Genomic DNA, 20,370 nt, shown 5'->3' on the forward strand with positions numbered 1-20,370 from the left:
AAATGTCCTTCTAGAATTTTCTTCATGTAACTCTAGTGCCGTTTTTTTTTCAACCTCTGATCGCTCCGTGCAGACGCTACGCGGGCAAAAGGAAACGGGCATGCTCTGTAGGCGACTGCGAAGCTCTCGCACTACACACTCTGCCATTGTTGACTTTCCGGCGTCAGTCGGCATTGTGCTACATGCACGTAATCATGTCCGCCATTATTGATGCTCCAGCCAAGTGTGATTCGTTTTCTACAGGCTGAAGGCCATAGTACTGCAGAAATTCATCGGAGAATGAGTCCTTTGTATGGGGAAAACTTCATGAGTGATGGTGTTATATGGTGTCGAAAATTTAAAGATGGCCGTTGACAGAATGGTTAAAGAAAACCGCAGATTCACCATAACTGCTTTGTCTACGGAGTTTCCAGAAGTTTCAGGGTCTGTCTTGTACTCTACTTGAATTTATTGACGGCAACTTTCTTTGAAGAGAGTATTGAAAAGCTTGTCCACAGATATGACAAATGTCTCAATCTCTTTGGTGATTATGTGGAAAAGTAACCGTAAGTGTACCAATCTTTTGATAATAAAATTATTATTTTATATGAATTTGTCTTTTATTTATAGCCTATCGGAGGTTGAAAAAAACGGCCCTATTACATTCGATTGTTAAATCTAGATTTTACTACTTGGTTTGCAGTATTTCAGGTATTTCATAAGTTTCTTTGGGTCTTCTTGAAGTAGCTATTCCAGTGAATAATGAATAATTGATTTATTTTTCGTTCCTTTTCATATTTTAAATAGTCAAGAGATGTTTTACAGTTAACTCACTATTTCACATGCCGCACATTGATTTGTGATTTCCCGTTAGTAGGTAGTAATTTGTGGATATGAGTATGCCCGATTCTTAGACGGAAGAGGATGACTTGTTCACTTCTACTTATATTGTTGGAGTTATAGTCGTCATAATTTTTAACGGGTTCGTGTTGGTTCTGATTTGCTTTTCCATGGCATTTTTCCTTGGATGTTCTTCTCAAAAAATGCTTTGAAATCGGTATGTACTATATAGTTACTTTTTACTGATTGCACATGAATTTAACATTTATCTTATTCATTAACATTATATTTGTACTTTTGCTATTTTGTTATTTTATTATTTGACTTTTCGGCAGTCCACATTGTTTCCCTTTAATTTTTCTCAGAAAGAGCGAAAAAGTTATAGGTTATAAGTTATATATAAACTTATATAAAATTATATAAAGTTTTTATATTTTTTTAACTCATGTTATTATGTTAAATATTAATATTTATTAGTTTTATTATACTTATAAGTTGTAGTATATTTTTGTATTATATTAAATACATTAGATTGTTATATATTTAATTATTTCGTTTTAAATTTAAATGTCAGTTGCTCCAACATAACACCATACTGTTTACAATATGGAGGGTAGTAAGGGTACCTCTACCTCTAAATTTTCTTATTATCCTAATGTTGCAATATTTAATGGAAAATCATTTTTTAAAAAATAATTAAAAATATTCTGTCAACCCATTTTTAATATATTATCTAATATGGGAAATTTATCATAAAATAAGTCTCATTCTGTTATTAGGTCGATTTAGGTTCGGATCTCAGACTAAATTCAAATGTCAAATGCAATTTTGGTTACATGAAAAAAAGTGACACTAGAGAGATAATTGAAATAAAAATATCTTTGCCGTAGGTTATTATTAACTGATACTGATACTGTATTCTTTATATAATTTCTCGTGAGGGCGGTTTTCTGAAAAACAGTTCAGTTTAAGTCGAAACGTCAAAATTTATCTTTCTTTCAAAAAAATCTAATTTTAAAACAGAAGAGACGTAAAATCAAGAACATTTAGATGCATTTCTAGACAAGCCTTGTCTATATAGTTCCTTTGCACTCCCCTTTGTCGCCTTAGCCCTTGATGTCTAAAAGATTGCTCCAATCTTTGCTAGCTTTAAAGCAAAGTTCTTCCACTATGTCAAGGACTTTTCCTCATTGTGTTAATAAGTATAGTATTAAAGAATGAAATAAGGGAGAAACAAACACTTTATAGTGGCGAATAAAGAACTGTACTCTTCCTAATATCCGTCAAACTTTTTCTAGTACCGGGTTCATATGTTAGGAACGGGTATAAGATTTTAGGATATTTAATCTCTATATCATCATCTACCCTATATCATATAAATACAGGGCATCTTCGAATTTGTAATAGATTTATGTTTGTTATAATTTACAAATATTTGGAAAAATTTGTAATATGTCAATCATTCACTTGTTGTGATCTTTTTCCTATAGTGGCTGCTAGGTCTCTGTTACATATAATTATAAACCTCCCAATATATTTGAACTTGGCAATTTATTTTAATTTTACTGTAATTGTAACATTTTCCTAACAAATAAATTGTAACGTAGTTAAATTTTTTGAGAGAAATAATCAAAATTTCTGAAAATTGTATGGTGAAAACCCTTTTTTACTCTGTATTATGGCTCCCAAAATATGATCTCTATTATAGAGATAGATGCTAGATATTTTATAAACACCTATGGTTCTCAGTCATATAGCTAAAATTAATATATTTAACTCGAAATACAAATCACAGTTCTTGTTGTTAATGATTTTCATGTACGGTACATTCCACGAAGCGTCGCGGCGCCTGGTCGGTCCACATAGCGTTCGTTATGGTCACGGCGAGAACTTCACTAACGACGTCATGACTAACGTTCACGACGACCCTTGTCAAGAGGTGGTTCGAAGTGATCGTTGGGAGAATTAGCGAAATCTTCAAAACTCAAGCAAGGCAGATTATGAGAATGTATCTCATTATTTGATGCGATATGGGATATTAAAGTACTTTTGAAACTCCACTTAAAAATTCAATAACCTACAAATTATAACATAACCTATACCGCTTTATTTTTTTTTTCTTTTTCTATTAGTTAATATCTATCTTAACGCTCAAAATGCCTCGTAAGCCATTTCACTTACTTGAGTTTACGATTATAACGCGCTGGACTAAGTGGGAAAAATCTTGTAATTGTCGTGAGTGCCTAGTGGAATGCAACCGTAAATATACAGAGGTCAGCGCATTGTTGCCCGACTGCTGTGTATTGTATAAGATGTATGTTTTGCAGAAATATAAAAAATATTTTGAAAGTTATAGATTTGCATTTGAAAATTATAATTGTTTTCGAGAGGGATTCTCCCACATGTCTATTCCTGTATATACGGACTTTTGCATCTAAAGAATTGCTTTCTAAACCCTTAACTAATGCAATAAATAAAATAAATATATGAATAAATTACTACAAACTAATAACTTTGGTGGCAACTAGTTCTTTTTTTGAGCAACGTTCTTTTTCTTCACGGGAGTCTTTTTTACATTCGTTTTTTGGATTTTAACAACTCTCTTTGTACACGGTATAAGAGTACATTGAAGTTGCCTATCTCCATATTTAGATATCCTATCTAGCTGGCTTCCAAATGTACCAGGGGCTATACGTTTCAATAACCTAAAACATAAGATAACAAAAAAGTAAGAATTATTTGTACTAGCTAGAAATAATTTATCATATGCAAAAACGCTTTTATTGATTCCACTCAGGTTATCAAAATATTTGTATTACTAAATTCTAATAACGATTAGACTTTGATAGATTTGATACATTAGTTTATATATTCCTGTAAATGTTGTTTGTTCATTATTGTATTTTTAATTCTTGATTCTCACTTTCTATGGCGTTTATTTTGATAAAATTCCATCTAGTATTCCATATTTTCCTCACTTTTTTCCAATTTGTTTCTTCTATCCATATAGGACATAATAACGTGGAAATAAATTATCTTAATACTCAAACCTATATTAAAATAATATAAAATTTCTTACTTTATAAATCGGTTGTCCTGTAAATTGAAATTTCTTGCTGTTTTCCTCAATTCACACGCAAATCTTTCTCTGCAATCCTTTCCTTCTATTGCGTTCAAAGCTAATCTAGCAAGTTCATCCATGTCCTCATTTTTATGCCACAATGATGCTTTCTTCGGTTTTTTATTTTCAAATTTTGGTAATATTAACATGGATATCACAAACATAACTGCCATGCCCACAAATCCAGATATTGCCATAAAAAGTGGTTCTAGTCCTTTCTTTTCCTTGTTTTCCTTTGGTTCACTCTCCTTTTTAATTGTAACCTAAAAGTTTTCATTAGAAGCATTTATGTAAATTCTCTTCGAATCAGTAACCATTCAATTTTATTAGAAGTCATCCATGTAAAATTGAGGATTAATTACAAAAGAATGGAATAAATTCTGTTACTATATATACTTTTCTATCAAATTTTCTAATTTAGAGAGAAATAGTTAATCTATATTATGTAAAGCATCAGTTTTACAAAGGCGATTTAACGGAAGTGGAACTTTCAACATAACGTCTTTTTGACTCTACACCATATAATATGTAATACTTCTATATGGACAGTTTCATCTAAGGAAGAATGGCAACGATTTCTCTATCCTCCAAGGCTCCAGCTCCAGCTCCAAGGCTCAAGCATGCGCAGTATAGATAAAGTGTCTCGAACAAGAGAGAAAATGAATATTGTCGGCGCAGTACCGTAGGGACGTTTTTTCCCATACCAATTGTCCATATAGGAGTATTACATATAAGCTCTACATACTTAGCGTTATCAGCGTTCAGATAAAACCAGATATAGGCGTGTCCGGACAATATAAACGATGTCTGGCTTTTGTTAGCTCCGCCACCTGCCAATTGTGACGTTAGAGTAATAAAAATGTGTCATTACAGTCAATTTCAATATGTCATTCGTCATCAATTTTTGAATTGCCGCCACATTTCCTTCAGATTTCGGTACACAGGTAGGTGATAATATGTAATTTATAATTATGAGTTCTCTATGAAATCGGTTTGATTGGAGAATATACATTCCTCAACTTACAGTCAGGTTGTAACTTTATATTGATGAGAATTTGTTTTAGAGCCAAAGATCTTATTGGAAATAACTGAAAAATTAACAGCTAAGTATCCTTTTTTGTAATTTTCCATTGAATATTTCAGGATGGACTTAAAGGTAGGTGACAGAGTAAAATTTAGATATAAATATCCAGGCTACAATAGTGAATATATGGACGGAAAGATAAATGAACATTTTTTTCGATTTCTCAAATGCTTTCCTTATGATTGTTTGTTTGTTTCTTGTTGGGAAAAATTTTGTAAAACAATACTCAACACCAAATTATCGCTTGTGTGAAAATCATTTTCTGGAAAGTGATTTTTCAAATTGCAATAGAAAACATTTGGAGTATCAAGCTATCCCATTTATTCCTATCTCTCATCTGCATTCATTGTCTAATTCCATAATGAAAATCATAGTTATGCCAAAGTTCATGACTGTATAACAAACCAAGAACATTCATATTACATAAATATAGATATAGTACACACAGAGAAACATAACATTTTCAAATGAATTTTCAGATTCCATTGTTACAGAGAAAATTAGTAGTTTTGACAAACAAAAATCGGGTATTTTGACTATAGCTGGAGGTGGCAAGAACACCTAGGAAAATGGTTATGTATCAAGCTCTCACCGGAATAAAACATTCAAAATATCAAAAATGAAAAACATTTTGAAGAATAACATAGAGCAGTTAAAGACATTGAAGAAGATGTGTGAATTTGGAACATTTGAGTGTATGGAAGAAAGTATAAATAATAGTAACGAAATAATTCATAAATTCACAGAAATATTCATAGACAAGGTACATCAAAACGATGGACTATACAGGATAAAAGTTTTGCTCTGTCTATTTACATTTGCCTTCAGTTTTAACACTAATAGGAATGTTGTCAAGAATACCTTTTGAAACTGGTATCAATGATACTATCAGGGAACAATTGAAGCTCCAAGTGAATAAAATGAATGATTGTCACTGTGTATTATTACTTGATGAAATTTCTATGTCTACAGGCCTTCATTATGAAAAGGATAAAAGTTCTGTTTCAGGATATGTAGATTGGACACTTTGAAAAATCAGTTGGCTGACCATGCATTAGTTTTTATAGCTAGGGGAATAAGGAGGAGCTGGAAGCAAGTCATTGCCTATTATTTTACACCACATACAATATAGACATCTGCCTTGAAACTTAAAATTATGTTTCATGTGATCCAGGAGCTACAAAATATCAATTTGAAAGTTGTTGCTACAGTTTGTGATCAGGGATCTAAAAACAGAGCTGCATTGAATGAACTCATGCAAGAAAAAAACGAAAATAACACTCCACCTTTTTATTTCACTGTGAATGACAGCCCAATCTGTGTGATATATGATCTACCTCATCTGTTACAAAACACCAAAAATTCTTTACTAAGGTGCTTTTGTGAATATGCTCCTAACAAGATTATTATTACACTTTTCAATTTGTTTGTTAGAAAAATCTGTTTTGTTAGTTTTCATTTTAAAAGTAATATTGTAATCATGTCTCCTAATTTTCCTTGGTTTGATTGCAATTGTATGTAAATATTATTTTGTAAATAAACGTGGCGCCAATTATAAGGTGTTTTTTTATCGTGAATTCAGGAAAATGTGAAATCAGGACTCGATGGAAATGAATAACTTAGAATACAGTAGATATTCTTTGTTGTAAATTTAAATGGACCGCGAAAATATATGAGATCTGCCCTCGAGGACACTAGAATCGAAAATCCGCTATGTTGTTTCCATTGAATAACAACTAAGTTTGCATCATATATGTAATACTTCTATATGGATAGTTTAAACGGGAAGGAATGTCCCACTATTAAGGTGACAACAATATACTATTTTCTCTCTCGTTCCAGATATTTCGTACAGGTTGCGCATGCTTGAGAATGCGCAGGACCGAGTTGGAACCTCGGAGGATAGAGAAAGCATTATCATTCTGTATTCCTCAGTCGAAACAGCTTTCACTTATCGAAACTGTCCACACACACACACACACACACACACACATATATATATATATATATATATATATATATATATATATATATATATATATATATTATTGCATATATTAATTAAAAATAAAATATAAAATGTACAAGCCAATCGCAAAAGCCATTGGAGGTGAAGTTGTAAAATTTAAATATATTCTTCATTGCAAAATATTGCATACCCGTTACATACAAGCGCATGATATTCATTAAAAATAATTGATTTATATAAAATTTTGACAAATTACATCAGAAACATGGCGGTAAATAACAATAACTACCGTAGCGAAAGTGTTGCAACCCTTGTAAAGTCACTCTTTCGTTAAACCGTCCTTGTATTTCGACAGGAATGTAATCTATAATTAGGTAATAATATACTGATAAGAGTACCTCGTGATGATGTGAATGGTACTGATAAGGTGGACGGTGAGTTGTAGTTGAATATTTCCATGGTTTGGATTCTTCTCGAGTAGACTAAAAGCAAAAATAAATTAATTGTAAACAATATTACGTATTCTCAAAAACTATAAATATATACTTACACTGCCGCTGGCCATTTCATCCATAAAACTTTTAACGGGATAATAATAATAGTAATATCCGTCTTCATGTTTAGACTCTTCCCCACCCGGAGGATGTTCGTGGTTGGAATCAGACATTTCATGATCCAATTCATGGACAGCCGCATGTAAGTATCCGTTGTCTCCAGTGTCTAGTTTCAAGGTCTCTCCTTTTGCTATTGCACTTTCGTAAAGTGCTGCTAATTCTCCTTTTGTTAAACTCAAAGGTGGAATCACCACGCCCTAAAAAATCGTAAGAACTCAATATAATGAAAAAATGAAATTCTCTACATAGAAATCATTTTACTTAATATTGAAACGTTTCCACATTTCTATTGATTTCTTATATAGGTTTCTAGATTTTTATGATATGTCTCCTCTTTCTTTATGTACCCATAATTTCTCAAGTCTTTTAGAACTGCCTATTTATAATTAAATAAATTCTAGTTTAAAATCATTGTTTATAAAATGAATTATCCTGTAATAACAATGTTACAGCCAATTTTCAAAAATGCTTTAATGAAATGACTAAAAAACATGCTATAAACATGATAGAAGAGAACAATTCTCGAGTACTATTTTGTGAAAAATGAGTGTTATAAAGAGAGAGGTTCGTTGGGTTGTTTGTGATTTGTATGGGGAGAGAGATATATTAGGTTTGGCCCTGATATGGGAAAGATTCCTCCAAAGGGTAAGGAATAAATAACATTGGAAAACTTAAAATCTAATTTTGCCGAAATTTAATATGTTCACCTCTGATGGTGGTGTTTCCTGTCTGGGTGTACTTTTCGTTATCAATGTATCTGCTCTTCGCAATGTTTGTCTGTAATTCATTCTTCGTAGATCCCTCACAGCAGTTTGAAGATAGAGAGAACTTTCTTGACATTTGATACTGCATAGTAACAGTATAAACAATAATATTCGACACATCCTGCAATAAAAAGTCAAATTTATTAAAAATTGAAATGACCCTTGTTTTAAAATATATATTTATCCATATTTGAAACAAAATTATTCTAAAAACTACACCTCAAAAATGAAATTGTGAAAGGACAGAAGTTTTAAGTATTTTGGAGAAAAATAACGGTAGTTTTGTTCATAGTTGTTAGTGGAAAAGTGAGCGACGGAAGGCCGTTAAGCACTTAGGTTTTCTAATATGCCCGTTGTACCCACTTGAAATTACCAAAGGCTGATATTCCTTGAAAAGTCGATCAGGCGCTTTGGCTTGAACCTTTTGAGGTCATTAGGCTTGTCCAAGTGTTTGAATCGCTCTCATGTGAGTGCTGGGCACTCACAGATTGTGTGGTCTGCAGTTTCTGCTTTCTCCATGCACCAGCGCACTCTGGATCGTTCATGATGTTCTTAGTGTAAAGATGAATTCATAGATCACCACGGCCGTTTAAAAGTTAGAGCAATTGTTTAGTAAGAGAGGCAGAATTTTCATCTAACTGTACCTTAGCTTGTCTCATGCCAGGTGTCTCTATCTATCTCCGCAGAGTCTGTCTTGTAAGCAAGCCGCTGCTAGACATAATAGCAACAATTATAGCTACACCAACAATGGGCTCTGGTACCATTAGTGGATTTGGCGAGTGAGCCCTTCGTTTCCATTGTTGCCCGAATGACCAATGATTCAAACGAGCTGCAGCCATCACTCACTAGTTTTTGTAGGACTTCCTCGCACTTCAGCACTAGTTTATATCACATAATTCCGGCCCTTATGACTTGTATGACAGCTCTGCTGTTTGAGCAGTTTGAGATTACTGTGTATCTATGGCGTAAATTGTGTATCGCTCATCCAGATTTCATCACAGCGAATACCTCGGCTTAAAAACATGTTCCACAAGCGCTTATTTTTGGGTGTCTCCCGCAGAAACTTGCTCCTGCTAATGCATCCATCCTGGAGCTATCTGTATGCCAGGTGACTTCAGTATTTAGTAAAGCGGACTTATAGTTACTAGCACACTGCTTTCTATCAGTGATGCGTTCCTCCAAGCCCTTATTATTAATGGTTATGGGCGCCATTTCCGTATGATCAGTTGGTCCAGCCTGCAGTTATTTGAGGATGTTCGGCGTATATGCTATCCTTATAGCTTCAAATTTTATCATTAGATCCAAAGGTAGACCGAGTAGAGCTTCAAGGCCCTAATAGTTGTTATGTGCATGAGAAAAAACAGTGATAATCTGATTTAGACAAAATGAATGGTGTTAAAGATTGTGAAATAAAACTTTTGAACTATTTGTCATGATTGTAAGATGGAGATAGTTTTTGCATGAAAGCTGTGGTAATCTTATTTAGAAATGAATGAATCTCTGGTAGCTGGTTGAATTTTCTGCAGTGGAAGCTTCACACAAGACCAGAAAGAGCGTCTCTGGAAAATCAGTTGTTTCGATAAATTTGAAAAGTGTGGGTTTATTCCCATTTTCGTCTTCAGTTTTTTTGTCCCCTCTAGTTCAAGTTACGAAATTATCAGAAACTATTTTCAAACTCGTGTAAAGTTGCTTCAAAAATTATTGTTTATATTGCCAACACTGAAATGCCAAAAATTTTATATAAAGGCAAAAATATATCGCAGATTGTTACCAGATTTAATATTTGTAAATGAGAGATACAGTAAAAAATGTATTTTTTTCTCGTGAGCTTATTTTGAAAAAACTTGAACGATATGTCCGGGTTTTTCCTTAGTGCTAGGACTTATCAATATTAGTTAGTTAGGAAAATATTTGCCCATGAGTAAAATTTCAGCCATTTTGTAGGCTCAGTTTCTGCTTGACAATCGTGAGCGTTAGTGAGTCGTTATGAAACTGAATAATCCAAACATGGCCATTTCGACATGACTGACGACGAGTAGATCGGTACGGCTAAAAAACTGCGACAACCAGCGATATTATCGAAAAAACTTACCAAATACTCAGGGAGCATCGGATCAGGGTTAGAAAGATAGAAAAGGTTATCAGCATAACAAAAGAACTTTTCTGTATCAATTCATAGCTATAGATGAAACCTGGATCCACCACTACCCTCCTAAAAGTCAGTTGTAATTTTTGGAACCGTTGGTGGTATTGATAGTGAACTACCACTACACCAACACCCACAATCACACTCTCTGACTTCTTCTTGTTTCCTAACCTCAAAATTTCGGAGGAGTGATTTGTATCAGACGAGGACGATATCGCATACATAAATGCCTATTTTGACCAAAGACGGCAATTGTTATTTGGAAGATTTAAAAAAGTTAAAGCATCGCGTATATACGGTGAAAGTTACTATATTCAAAAATAAAAATATTATGGTGAAAAATGTTATGTTTCTTTGTTAGATCGGAAACTTTCCAGGCAACCCTCGTAGAATGTGCCCACTCAGAACAAGAGTTTCCGAACGTTCCGGTGAAAATTTCAAATTTGAGACCCAAAAACCTGTTATATGTATTAGTTTAATTGCATGTGTCATTTTATATTTCATGCTAAAATATTTTCTAAATTTCCAGCCCTTTATTCAGTTATATAATAGATTTTGGGTCTTCAATGATAATTGAGCAGATATTAGCGAATTACTTTCTTACATGGATTTTACAATAAATTTCAATACTAATAAGCTACTTTACTGCAAATTACAAGCCCTAGAAACTTGTTAATTACTCACCAAAATTATTCATAAATTCATGAAGGAATTAATAAATTTTCAACAAAAAAATTTTTGAGTTTTGACAGTGAAAGTGATTCGAATTACTGTCCGAATATTCAGATTATGATGGATTAACCTGAAAATCCCTAGTAAGTGTCTCGCATCAAGGTCATGTGAATCCCTAATTGTAATTAGAATGGCATTCAAATTGTTTTTATTATTTCGTAGTTAATCGAGAAAAAAATGAAAAAGACTATTTAAACCAATTAAATTCTGTTTCTAATATAAATAAAATCTAGCACCTTCCTAAATACAGTATGTCAAAGAGAGAAAGAATAATCTGATTGATTGAACATGCAAAACGTTAAACAGCTGTTAAACAATTCATATAATTGGGTCTCAAAAATTTGAAAATTCTCCTTATAACAACGTTATTAAAATATTGGTGGTCAATAGTCATTTTAATTCAAAGTAGGTTATTCAACAACTTAATTATAGTTCTTCTATTCGAAACGAAATTATGAAGAATCTCTTATGGTGAATCAGAAAATATGGTGTCAAAATTATTTTAATAATTGTATTCAAACAAGTCGTTGCAAAAAGCGATTCTTAATATTCAAGCACAATAAATAGGAAACGATTTATTGAATTTAGAGAGTAATTATGGCCTCAAAATTTTCTCAATTAGTATAGGTGTTACTTCTATTATGACTAAACTGTGATTGAAATTAATGCCTTTTTTGCAATGTAAAGTTTTTAACAATGATTAATGATCACATGCTCAATCAAATAGAAACTATTGGATGTGGTCTTTTATAGATGTTAAAATGATTAAATAAGCTAATTAGTGTAATGATCATCCGAAAAATATAAGTTTGACCTTGATACTACAGTGAAATTCACTAATGGAGGATACTGGTATTATGAATAGTTAAATTTCATTAGCAAATTAACATAGGCTATTAAGAAGGATTCTGGGTCGTACTTTATAGACGCCTAACGTAGTAAAAAATAAATTACTTGAAAAGGCCGTATTCATTGTATGATTTATTTGTCAAATTTGATTGCTTCTAGCTTATAACTTTTAATTATTCATTAAAAACAGAAATAAAGAATAGGATCTGATGTTATAAAAACACATAAAGGCTAAATATACAGTTTTTGAAGCCAGTTATGAAATTACCTATAAATGGAACGATATATATATATATATATATATATATATATATATATATATATATATATAAATATATATATATATATATATATATATATATATATATATATATTAGCGTTTCTTTTCATTCAATACGTCAATTAAGTGCATTGAATTCACTTGTTTCATTACTAGAAAATTAATTGATGATTCTGTATTATTAAACAGATTTATTCTCATCATAACACAGATAGAATTACTGTTCAAAGAATTAATCTCCTTCCAAACTAAAATAATTACATTCAAACAATTGCAACATCTACATAAAATGATCAGTTTGCTTTGTTATTAACGACGGCCAAAATGATGTACCTTTAATATCGGATGTACAACATCTCCGCATTTGTTCGAAAAAATATGGACTGCTCGAGAATATTTGATTTATCAATATTTTTGACAATCACACATTTTACGCTATTTTAATGTATTGTGTGATATTTATTTCGTAGTCGAAAGGAATTTAATTAAATTTACTGAGAAGACAAGTGTCAAAAGTAAAAGGCTTGATATCATAAAAGTGACAAAATGTTTGCTTACGTAGTAAACTATTGATATTGTGTTAACACAAAAATTGTGAAATTCATCATGTCACTCGTTATAAATCTGCGACTGCGACATTATTGTTTGGTATAAATAGGGCATAGAGAGTAAAATAACATATCACCAACATATCATTAAAGTTATTAAAGTAACCCGACCATAAAAAATCAATACATCGAGAACAATAAAAGAATACAAAAAGAATTCTGAAACAAAGTATACGAGGTCTGGCTATTAAATAACGAGACTAGTTACAAAAAAATATAAAAATTATTCTACATTCGAATACTCCCTTTCAATATACTGCCCTCCCCTCGCCACACATATTTCCATAAGTTTTTTTCATTCATCGAAGCAGTGCTGGAAGTCTTTTTGGCGATGGCCTTTAGGAGCTCTGTCATTTTTTGCTTTACCGCTTCCATCGACTCAAATCGGGTTCCTTTCAAAGCAGATCTTTTTGTAACCCTTCTAACCTTGTAAGGAAATCTGAGCAGACCCGTTGATGCGAGAGCTTTTGGTCAGAAGTCAACTTGGCACAGGCTTTTATCGTGTGTAATTCCTCGTGTAAAATTTTTCTAACCATTTATTTATCGGCGTTTACAGTATCGGCAATCATCCGGATACTCATTTGACGATATAAACGCACAATTTGGTTGATTTTGGTCACTTTTTCCGGAGTTAGACACAATCACAGTGCGACGTGGGCACTGGTCATCTTCTGTGCTCTATCGGCCTTCACTATAGCGCTTACACCACTCAAAAACACGCGCACGAGATAGAGAATTGTCCCCTTAGGCCTCTTGCAACAATGTTTAGCACTCGGAGTTTTTTTCAATTTAACGAAAAATTTGAGATTGATAGGTTGCTCTTGTTTTTCGTCACACAAGGTTTTCGGAACGAGAAAGAAACGTGTTTTAGGACGTGCATAGGCAAGATATCTAGATACCCAACGCACTACTCGTTTTTTACTCTACCCGTCCAGGGCGCTTTCTAGATACGTAGTTTCGTTATTTAATAGGACTATAAATATATTTAGATTATTTGATTTTGAGTTCATTTCCCTATTGTGATGTGAATTAAATTTCATAACCTAATTTTTTTGAAAAGTATATACAGAGTGATGTGACAAAATTCGTAATATCTGTTATTAAACGAGGTATCAAAAAGTTATTCACATATATAGTAACCAGCTTCAAACTACACATTTTAAAATAGATACAGTCTTCCATAATATTGTACCACACAAAACCTGTTGTTTAATCGAACATCCTTTTTTATCTCAAATATAAAACCGCCTTCACGCCACTGTTACAACAATGAAAGGCTACAATAGATTACATGTTATACAGGGTATTTGAAAAGTTAAAATCATTTATAGACGAAAATCATTCCTTATAATTGAAAAGGTTTACAAGCCTAATAAGTATATACCAAAAATTTACTCGAAATTGCTCCCATTGCCATAAAAATTCATATATTGAGGACAATATAAAAAAACATGAGCTGCCCTAATTTTATTAGGGTACGAAGGGGTGAGTTTTTTCAAATTTGATATAAAAATCATGATCAGCGACACGAAAACCTTGGAAATTATATGTAACCTCATTACTCTATCAAATATAGTCTGAAATGCAAAGGGTGTAATAATAATAAAATTCCTATAACGCTATTTCGCAGGCAATTTTGCTATTTTTATGGGTGACGCGATACTTTTTTAGTGAAGTGTATTAGAATAGATTCAATGACCTAAAAATAAATTAGTGTTTCAAATTACAATAATACGCTATTATACGAGGATATATTGAAAAATTCTTAACCTACTATAGAACCAAACAAAATTTCAATGTCAAAATATTTTAGTATTCAACGTATTCTCCTCTCAATTTGATACATTTATTACAGGGAACCTGCAACGTCTCTAGACCTTTCAAAAAAAATGTTTCTTCTTGCTCTGCAAACCAGACCTCCACAGCTTTTATTATCTCCTTGTCGGAAGAAAATTTACGACCTTTTAAACTTCTTCAGTTGAGGAAAGCGATGATAGTCGGACGGAGTCAAATCTGGTAAATAAGGGAGGTGTTCTAGTAATTCAAATGCAGGGGCGTTGTCCTGCAAAAACAAAACATCTTTGGATAGCTTTCCGTGTCTTTTCTCTTAATTTTTTTCCCGTAGAGTGGTCAGAATGTCGAATAGTAATCTCCAGTTATTCTTTTACCCTTATCCAAAAAATCAATCATGATTATTCCATGGCAATCCCAAAAAACTGAAGCAAGAATTTTCCCAGCAGATTTCTGGGCACGAAATTTCTTAGGTCTTGGAGAACCAGAGTGTCGCCATTCTATCAATTGTTGCTTTGTTTTTGGATCAGAAAAATGTACATAAGTCTCATCCATAGTAACAATTCGGTTTAAAAAGTCTACATCGTTTTCAAATCGAGCACACATCGAACGCGATGCTTCTACCCTTGCACGCAACATTCAAACATTTGGGGATCTATTTTGCAGCAATTTTTGTCATGTCCAAATTGACGTGAACTATATGATGAACGCGTTCGTATGAAATATTCAGTGCTTCAAATATCCGTTTCAGCCCAATTCGACGGTCTGATAAAATCATGTCATGAACTGCATCGCTATTTTCGTGGACTGACACAGAAACTGGCCTTCCCGATCGGTCATCATCTTCAATGGAAAATTTACCTCTTTTGAAGCTTGTAGTCCAATTTTTACACGGTCGCATACGAAGGACATTGATCACCAAGGGTATTAAGCATATCTTCGTAAATCCGCTTACCTCTTAACCCTTTTATATACAGGTACTTGATGATGGCTCGATACTCGAATTTTTCGATTTTCACAATTTCGGTGTACACCTTTTTTGTTTCAATTTATTGCGTAACTCTGGTTTACTTTTTTGAAGTCAAACTTTACACTGACACTTTTAATAAGTTATTGTTCGTTGCTATGGTAACGCAATATTTTGTTTATGCATGGAACTGGTCTAAGATAACTAGATATCAATACATCCTCGTATATTTAATTGTATGTACAGTAATTAATTCAACAATAAAATCATAGAACCAGAACATACACTTGTGGTTTCCTCCAAGACAATTCGTCAGTTATAAAAGGTCTGTGTTGAAACAAACTGAGCATTGAAAGAATGCTATTATAGTATTTTGAAAGTACAGATAGCATAGTAAGAAAGTTTAAACAAACATGGGATTTTCATTATTCTGATTCAATCGAAGACATTGCAGTAGCTAATCAAAGGATGTGACATAAAAATGTTAGAAAAGGGAAAAATGGAAGAATTGGAAAAAAATACAAATAAGTTTTTTATATAAATTAATGAGACTAAGAGATAAAGAACTTGTTTCGCATAGAGGTCTAATATTATTTTGATTGCAGCTTTAATGACTTTTTGCTATCAGTGAAAAATTAATATTGATTATATATTTCATTTTTCTTAGCGGAAAACATTCTATGGTTTTAAAAAGAAATAAAAACAATTGCACATATCCGTTCTTTTGAACACAATTTAAATGTTAGAATTGTTACTCAAGGGATCCTGCTTATTGTCTATCCACTAATTTATGTACTTTCGAACTACAGATTTATAATTTGAGCACAATACAAATACGGATATGGTAAATAATTTACGATACTGTTTATGTTAGTTTGTTAAACATTATGGTTCGTCCTTCATTTATTATTTAGTGGTTTTTCTAGTTGCAGTTCTGGTTACCTACTTGCAATATATTTTAGGTTGGCATATATCTGTATTAAATCAACTTTTCCTCAAAAGTAATGATCAATATAATTGGTTGAAACTGTTTTACACCTTTTTATGGTCCAAAGACATGTGGTTGATCCAACTATTGTTATACGCTTCAAGCCTACTTATCTACTTAAATAACAAAAATAAGTTCAATAGAAATCGCATTTGGGATGACGTGGCAGAATAATATTTCTTTAAAAAATATCACTAGTTTATTGTTATCAGATACTTATGAATTTTTCTTGTTTTGACGATTTGAAATACAATGTGACAGTTCTGATTCTTTTTGACACTCATTTTAATTATAAATCAAAGATATATATTGTGAAAATCTTTTTTGTCTCATAGGTAAAGGCCTAAAATATCGATATACAAGGTGTGTCTGTATTCGACCGACAACGCTCTACCGCTGGGAGATCTCAATAAATCATTCATTTTGAAATAAGAATACGAACCGTTACGGGGCCTAGTTGCTGAGTTCAAAATTTTAAATCAAAATCAAAAATTTGCCATAAATCAAGCACGCCTTTAAATTTTTTTTTCAAATTTGTTGACCAATATGCTCCTTAATAAAGTAATATTTTGATATAACAAAATTTGGAAAAATTTAGCCAGTGGCGTGCTGTCAGGGTTAGTTGTCACTATTATCCCCCTATTTTTTACGCCACTGGAACAAATTGTTTTTTTAATTTTGTTTTAAATTGCCTGATTATTTGTAGTCAAAAAACTAATAACCTTTTATGGAGCTAAAATGAACGGTGTTGTAGAAATTTGCCTCTAAATAAAAGTCTTCAGGTAATTAAATACCACCCAATATTTCTAAATTATAATCTAGTAGGCACGTGTTATATTTTCGATAGTTCATGACACTTTGTGTATTTGATACGATTTTCCAAAATATGTGTTGTATATCGACGAGGTTAGATTTACTAGGGAAGTCAACTCTAGAAATGGTCACGTTTGGGATGAAGAAAATCCGCACTTTGTTCGTGAAAGGGATTTCAGCATAAATATTCGGTAAATGTGTGGGTAGGTATGGTTCGAAATTGCTTAATTGGGTCTTACATTTTACCAAATAAATTAAATGGAGCAATTTATACGCGCTTTCTGGAAGAAATGCTGGATGAATTGTTAGAGAAGGTACCGTTAAATATTAGACAACACATGTGGTTTCAACTCGACGGGGCATCTGTTCATTTTGCTGCAGCGGCAAGAAATTACTTAAACCTACGTCTTAGAGAAAAATGAATTGGTCGGGGTGGACCCAATTGTTGGTTTCCAAGTTCGCCTGTCTTAATCCTAACGATTTTTTATATGGGGCTATATGAAGTCCTTAGTGTACGAAACAATCATCGAATCTGAACCAGGTCTAATAGCTAGAATTCAAGCTGCGGCACAAATCATTCAATCCCATCCAGATTTATTCTTAAAGACACGTTTTTCAATGACAAAACGGTGTAATAAGTGTATTGAAGTCAGCGGCCAACAGTTTGAACAACTACTCTAATTTTGTCAATTTTGTTATTGTTGTTTAAATTTAATTTGTGCTATTATTATTTTTATTTTCATTACCAATTTTGTTATTATTTCAATACATTTTTGGTTGAAATTGAGATTACGAATAATTTTTATTTGTTTTTAACTACTTACCTTTAATCATTATTCGAAATTAAATGAATAATTAATTAATTTGTAAATTACTTACGTGCTTGCAGACTTTTGTTTAGAGGCAAATTTCTACAACACCGTTCATTTTAGCTCCATAAAAGGTTATTAGTTTTTTAACTAAAAATAATCAGGCAAACTAAAAAAAGAATTTGCTCCAGTGCGCCACTGGGTAAATTTTTTCAAAGTTTTTTTATGTCAAAATATTACTTCATTAAGGAACATATTGGTCACCAAATTTGAAAAATAACTTAAAGCCGTTCTTGATTTAAGGCAAATTTTTTATTTTGATTTAAAATTTTGAACACCGTATATCTCTTTGTGGTAGAGCGTTTTCGGTCGAATATAGAAACACCCTGTATTAAACTATAGATATTTTTTTAAAAATAATCAATAAATATCGTCGATTTTTTTATCTTGAAGTATCGATAATAGATATTTATTTATTTATCAAATTCGATTTTTTTCAAGATCTTTATAATATTTTAAACTAATTATATATTCCACTTACTATCGGAACTATCTGTGTTCATATTTTATAACGTTGGAATAATTTGACCTTGAACTAAAAATTTCGATAATACAAAATATCGATATTTTTTGTTCTGCATAAATCGATATTGTTAAAAAATATCGATACAATATTCTCATCAACTCATCAACGCCACCTATTGTTCGATTGTAAAAACATAAAAATTAACGAATATTTTTTTATTTCCATCATAATATCAGATTTTGTTATATCTGAGTTTAAGAAATATTACAACAAAATAATTTTGACTGTTGTTTTTTATTGATATTTCAGTTGAAAAACTGCATAATATATTGTAGAAACATGAAAATAATGGGTAAATAGTAAACATTTTGATTCTGGCTTTTAGACAGCGATTTTTCTTTAAACATTTTTCAGTAATGGGCCTTCGTACCTTTCTCCTTGATGATACTACTCCAAACCTTCGGAATTATATATCTGCTTGCCTCGCGTTGCGGGCACTATTGTGATAATAGCAATATGAACTTTGTATCTGTTCCACACAAAACAAAAGTTATTCTTTTGATGTATACCTTCTTTAAAATTCAAACACAATGAACATTAATTATAATGAAGGTAACGTTTTTGTAATGATCGCTTCAATATTATTTCTAATGACAAAATGATGATTATCTTCTCCAAATAATTTGTTAGAAAACTTTCTTTTGATTAATTGCATCTTTATTTAAATAAGTTTTCAATAGCGTTCTTCTTACACATATAATTCGTAATTTATTTGCTCTTTATGATTGTTCTTATCAAATCCCTTCCCTTCATCTAGTGTCCCTTGTATTGAGTATCATAAACTAAACGTAAACATAAGTTTAATCAGTGGCGGTTGCCACAGATTACCTATATTTAGATGGATCACGACCAAATTCTCAACCTGAACTACTAATATGACATAAAATACTGGCAAATTTAAAATGTGCGTAATTAAAATTATTTCATGATCATTCATACTGATGCTACCTCAGCACTAATTAACTTTAAAATTTATGTATTTGTTTATATTATTTCTCAAAATGGGATATTTTCAAGATATAATGTCACAAATGATGAAATTTTGAGAATCTTTATGTAAGCAAATAAATTTGTAAATTTATTAATTTTAATTTTAATGGGATAAAAATATCCGTCCAATAATAGAAAAAATATTTATTATTAAGCACTAGCACATACCACTTTTCAATAGCTTAATTATCCCTGGTTACATTAGCAGGTAGGTAATTTTATAAAGGGGCGGTTAATATCGGTTAATTTTATGGCCGAAAAAATACCTGAACTGTATTATTCAGAATAATAAATATAAAAATAACAATAAAAATTAATACTCTGTTGAGTTTGATAGTAAGTGGTTCTCTATTCATAGTGCAAAAAGAGATTATAAATACGAAAATTTCGAGTCAAACGCACCGCAATTACAAAACTTCTCCCAAATTTTGTTATATTTG

At 31.9% G+C, this 20,370-nt stretch overlaps 1 protein-coding gene across 1 annotated transcript in view; it reads right to left on the reverse strand.

Annotated features, from left to right (window-relative positions):
• Window positions 1–2,924: 2,924 nt before the first annotated feature.
• Window positions 2,925–20,370, reverse strand: part of LOC130450708 (uncharacterized) — a 47,492-nt gene continuing 30,046 nt past the window's right edge. The window contains exons 4-8 of the mRNA XM_056789287.1: window positions 8,315–8,492; window positions 7,544–7,804; window positions 7,392–7,475; window positions 3,899–4,203; window positions 2,925–3,524 (exon numbers count right to left, since the gene is read on the reverse strand). Coding sequence (XP_056645265.1) covers window positions 3,344–3,524; window positions 3,899–4,203; window positions 7,392–7,475; window positions 7,544–7,804; window positions 8,315–8,492 — 1,009 coding nt within the window. The 3' untranslated portion in view covers window positions 2,925–3,343. The remainder of the gene's footprint in view (window positions 3,525–3,898; window positions 4,204–7,391; window positions 7,476–7,543; window positions 7,805–8,314; window positions 8,493–20,370) is intronic.

This window comes from Diorhabda sublineata, chromosome X, assembly GCF_026230105.1.
Source record: "Diorhabda sublineata isolate icDioSubl1.1 chromosome X, icDioSubl1.1, whole genome shotgun sequence".
Taxonomy (NCBI): domain Eukaryota; kingdom Metazoa; phylum Arthropoda; class Insecta; order Coleoptera; family Chrysomelidae; genus Diorhabda; species Diorhabda sublineata.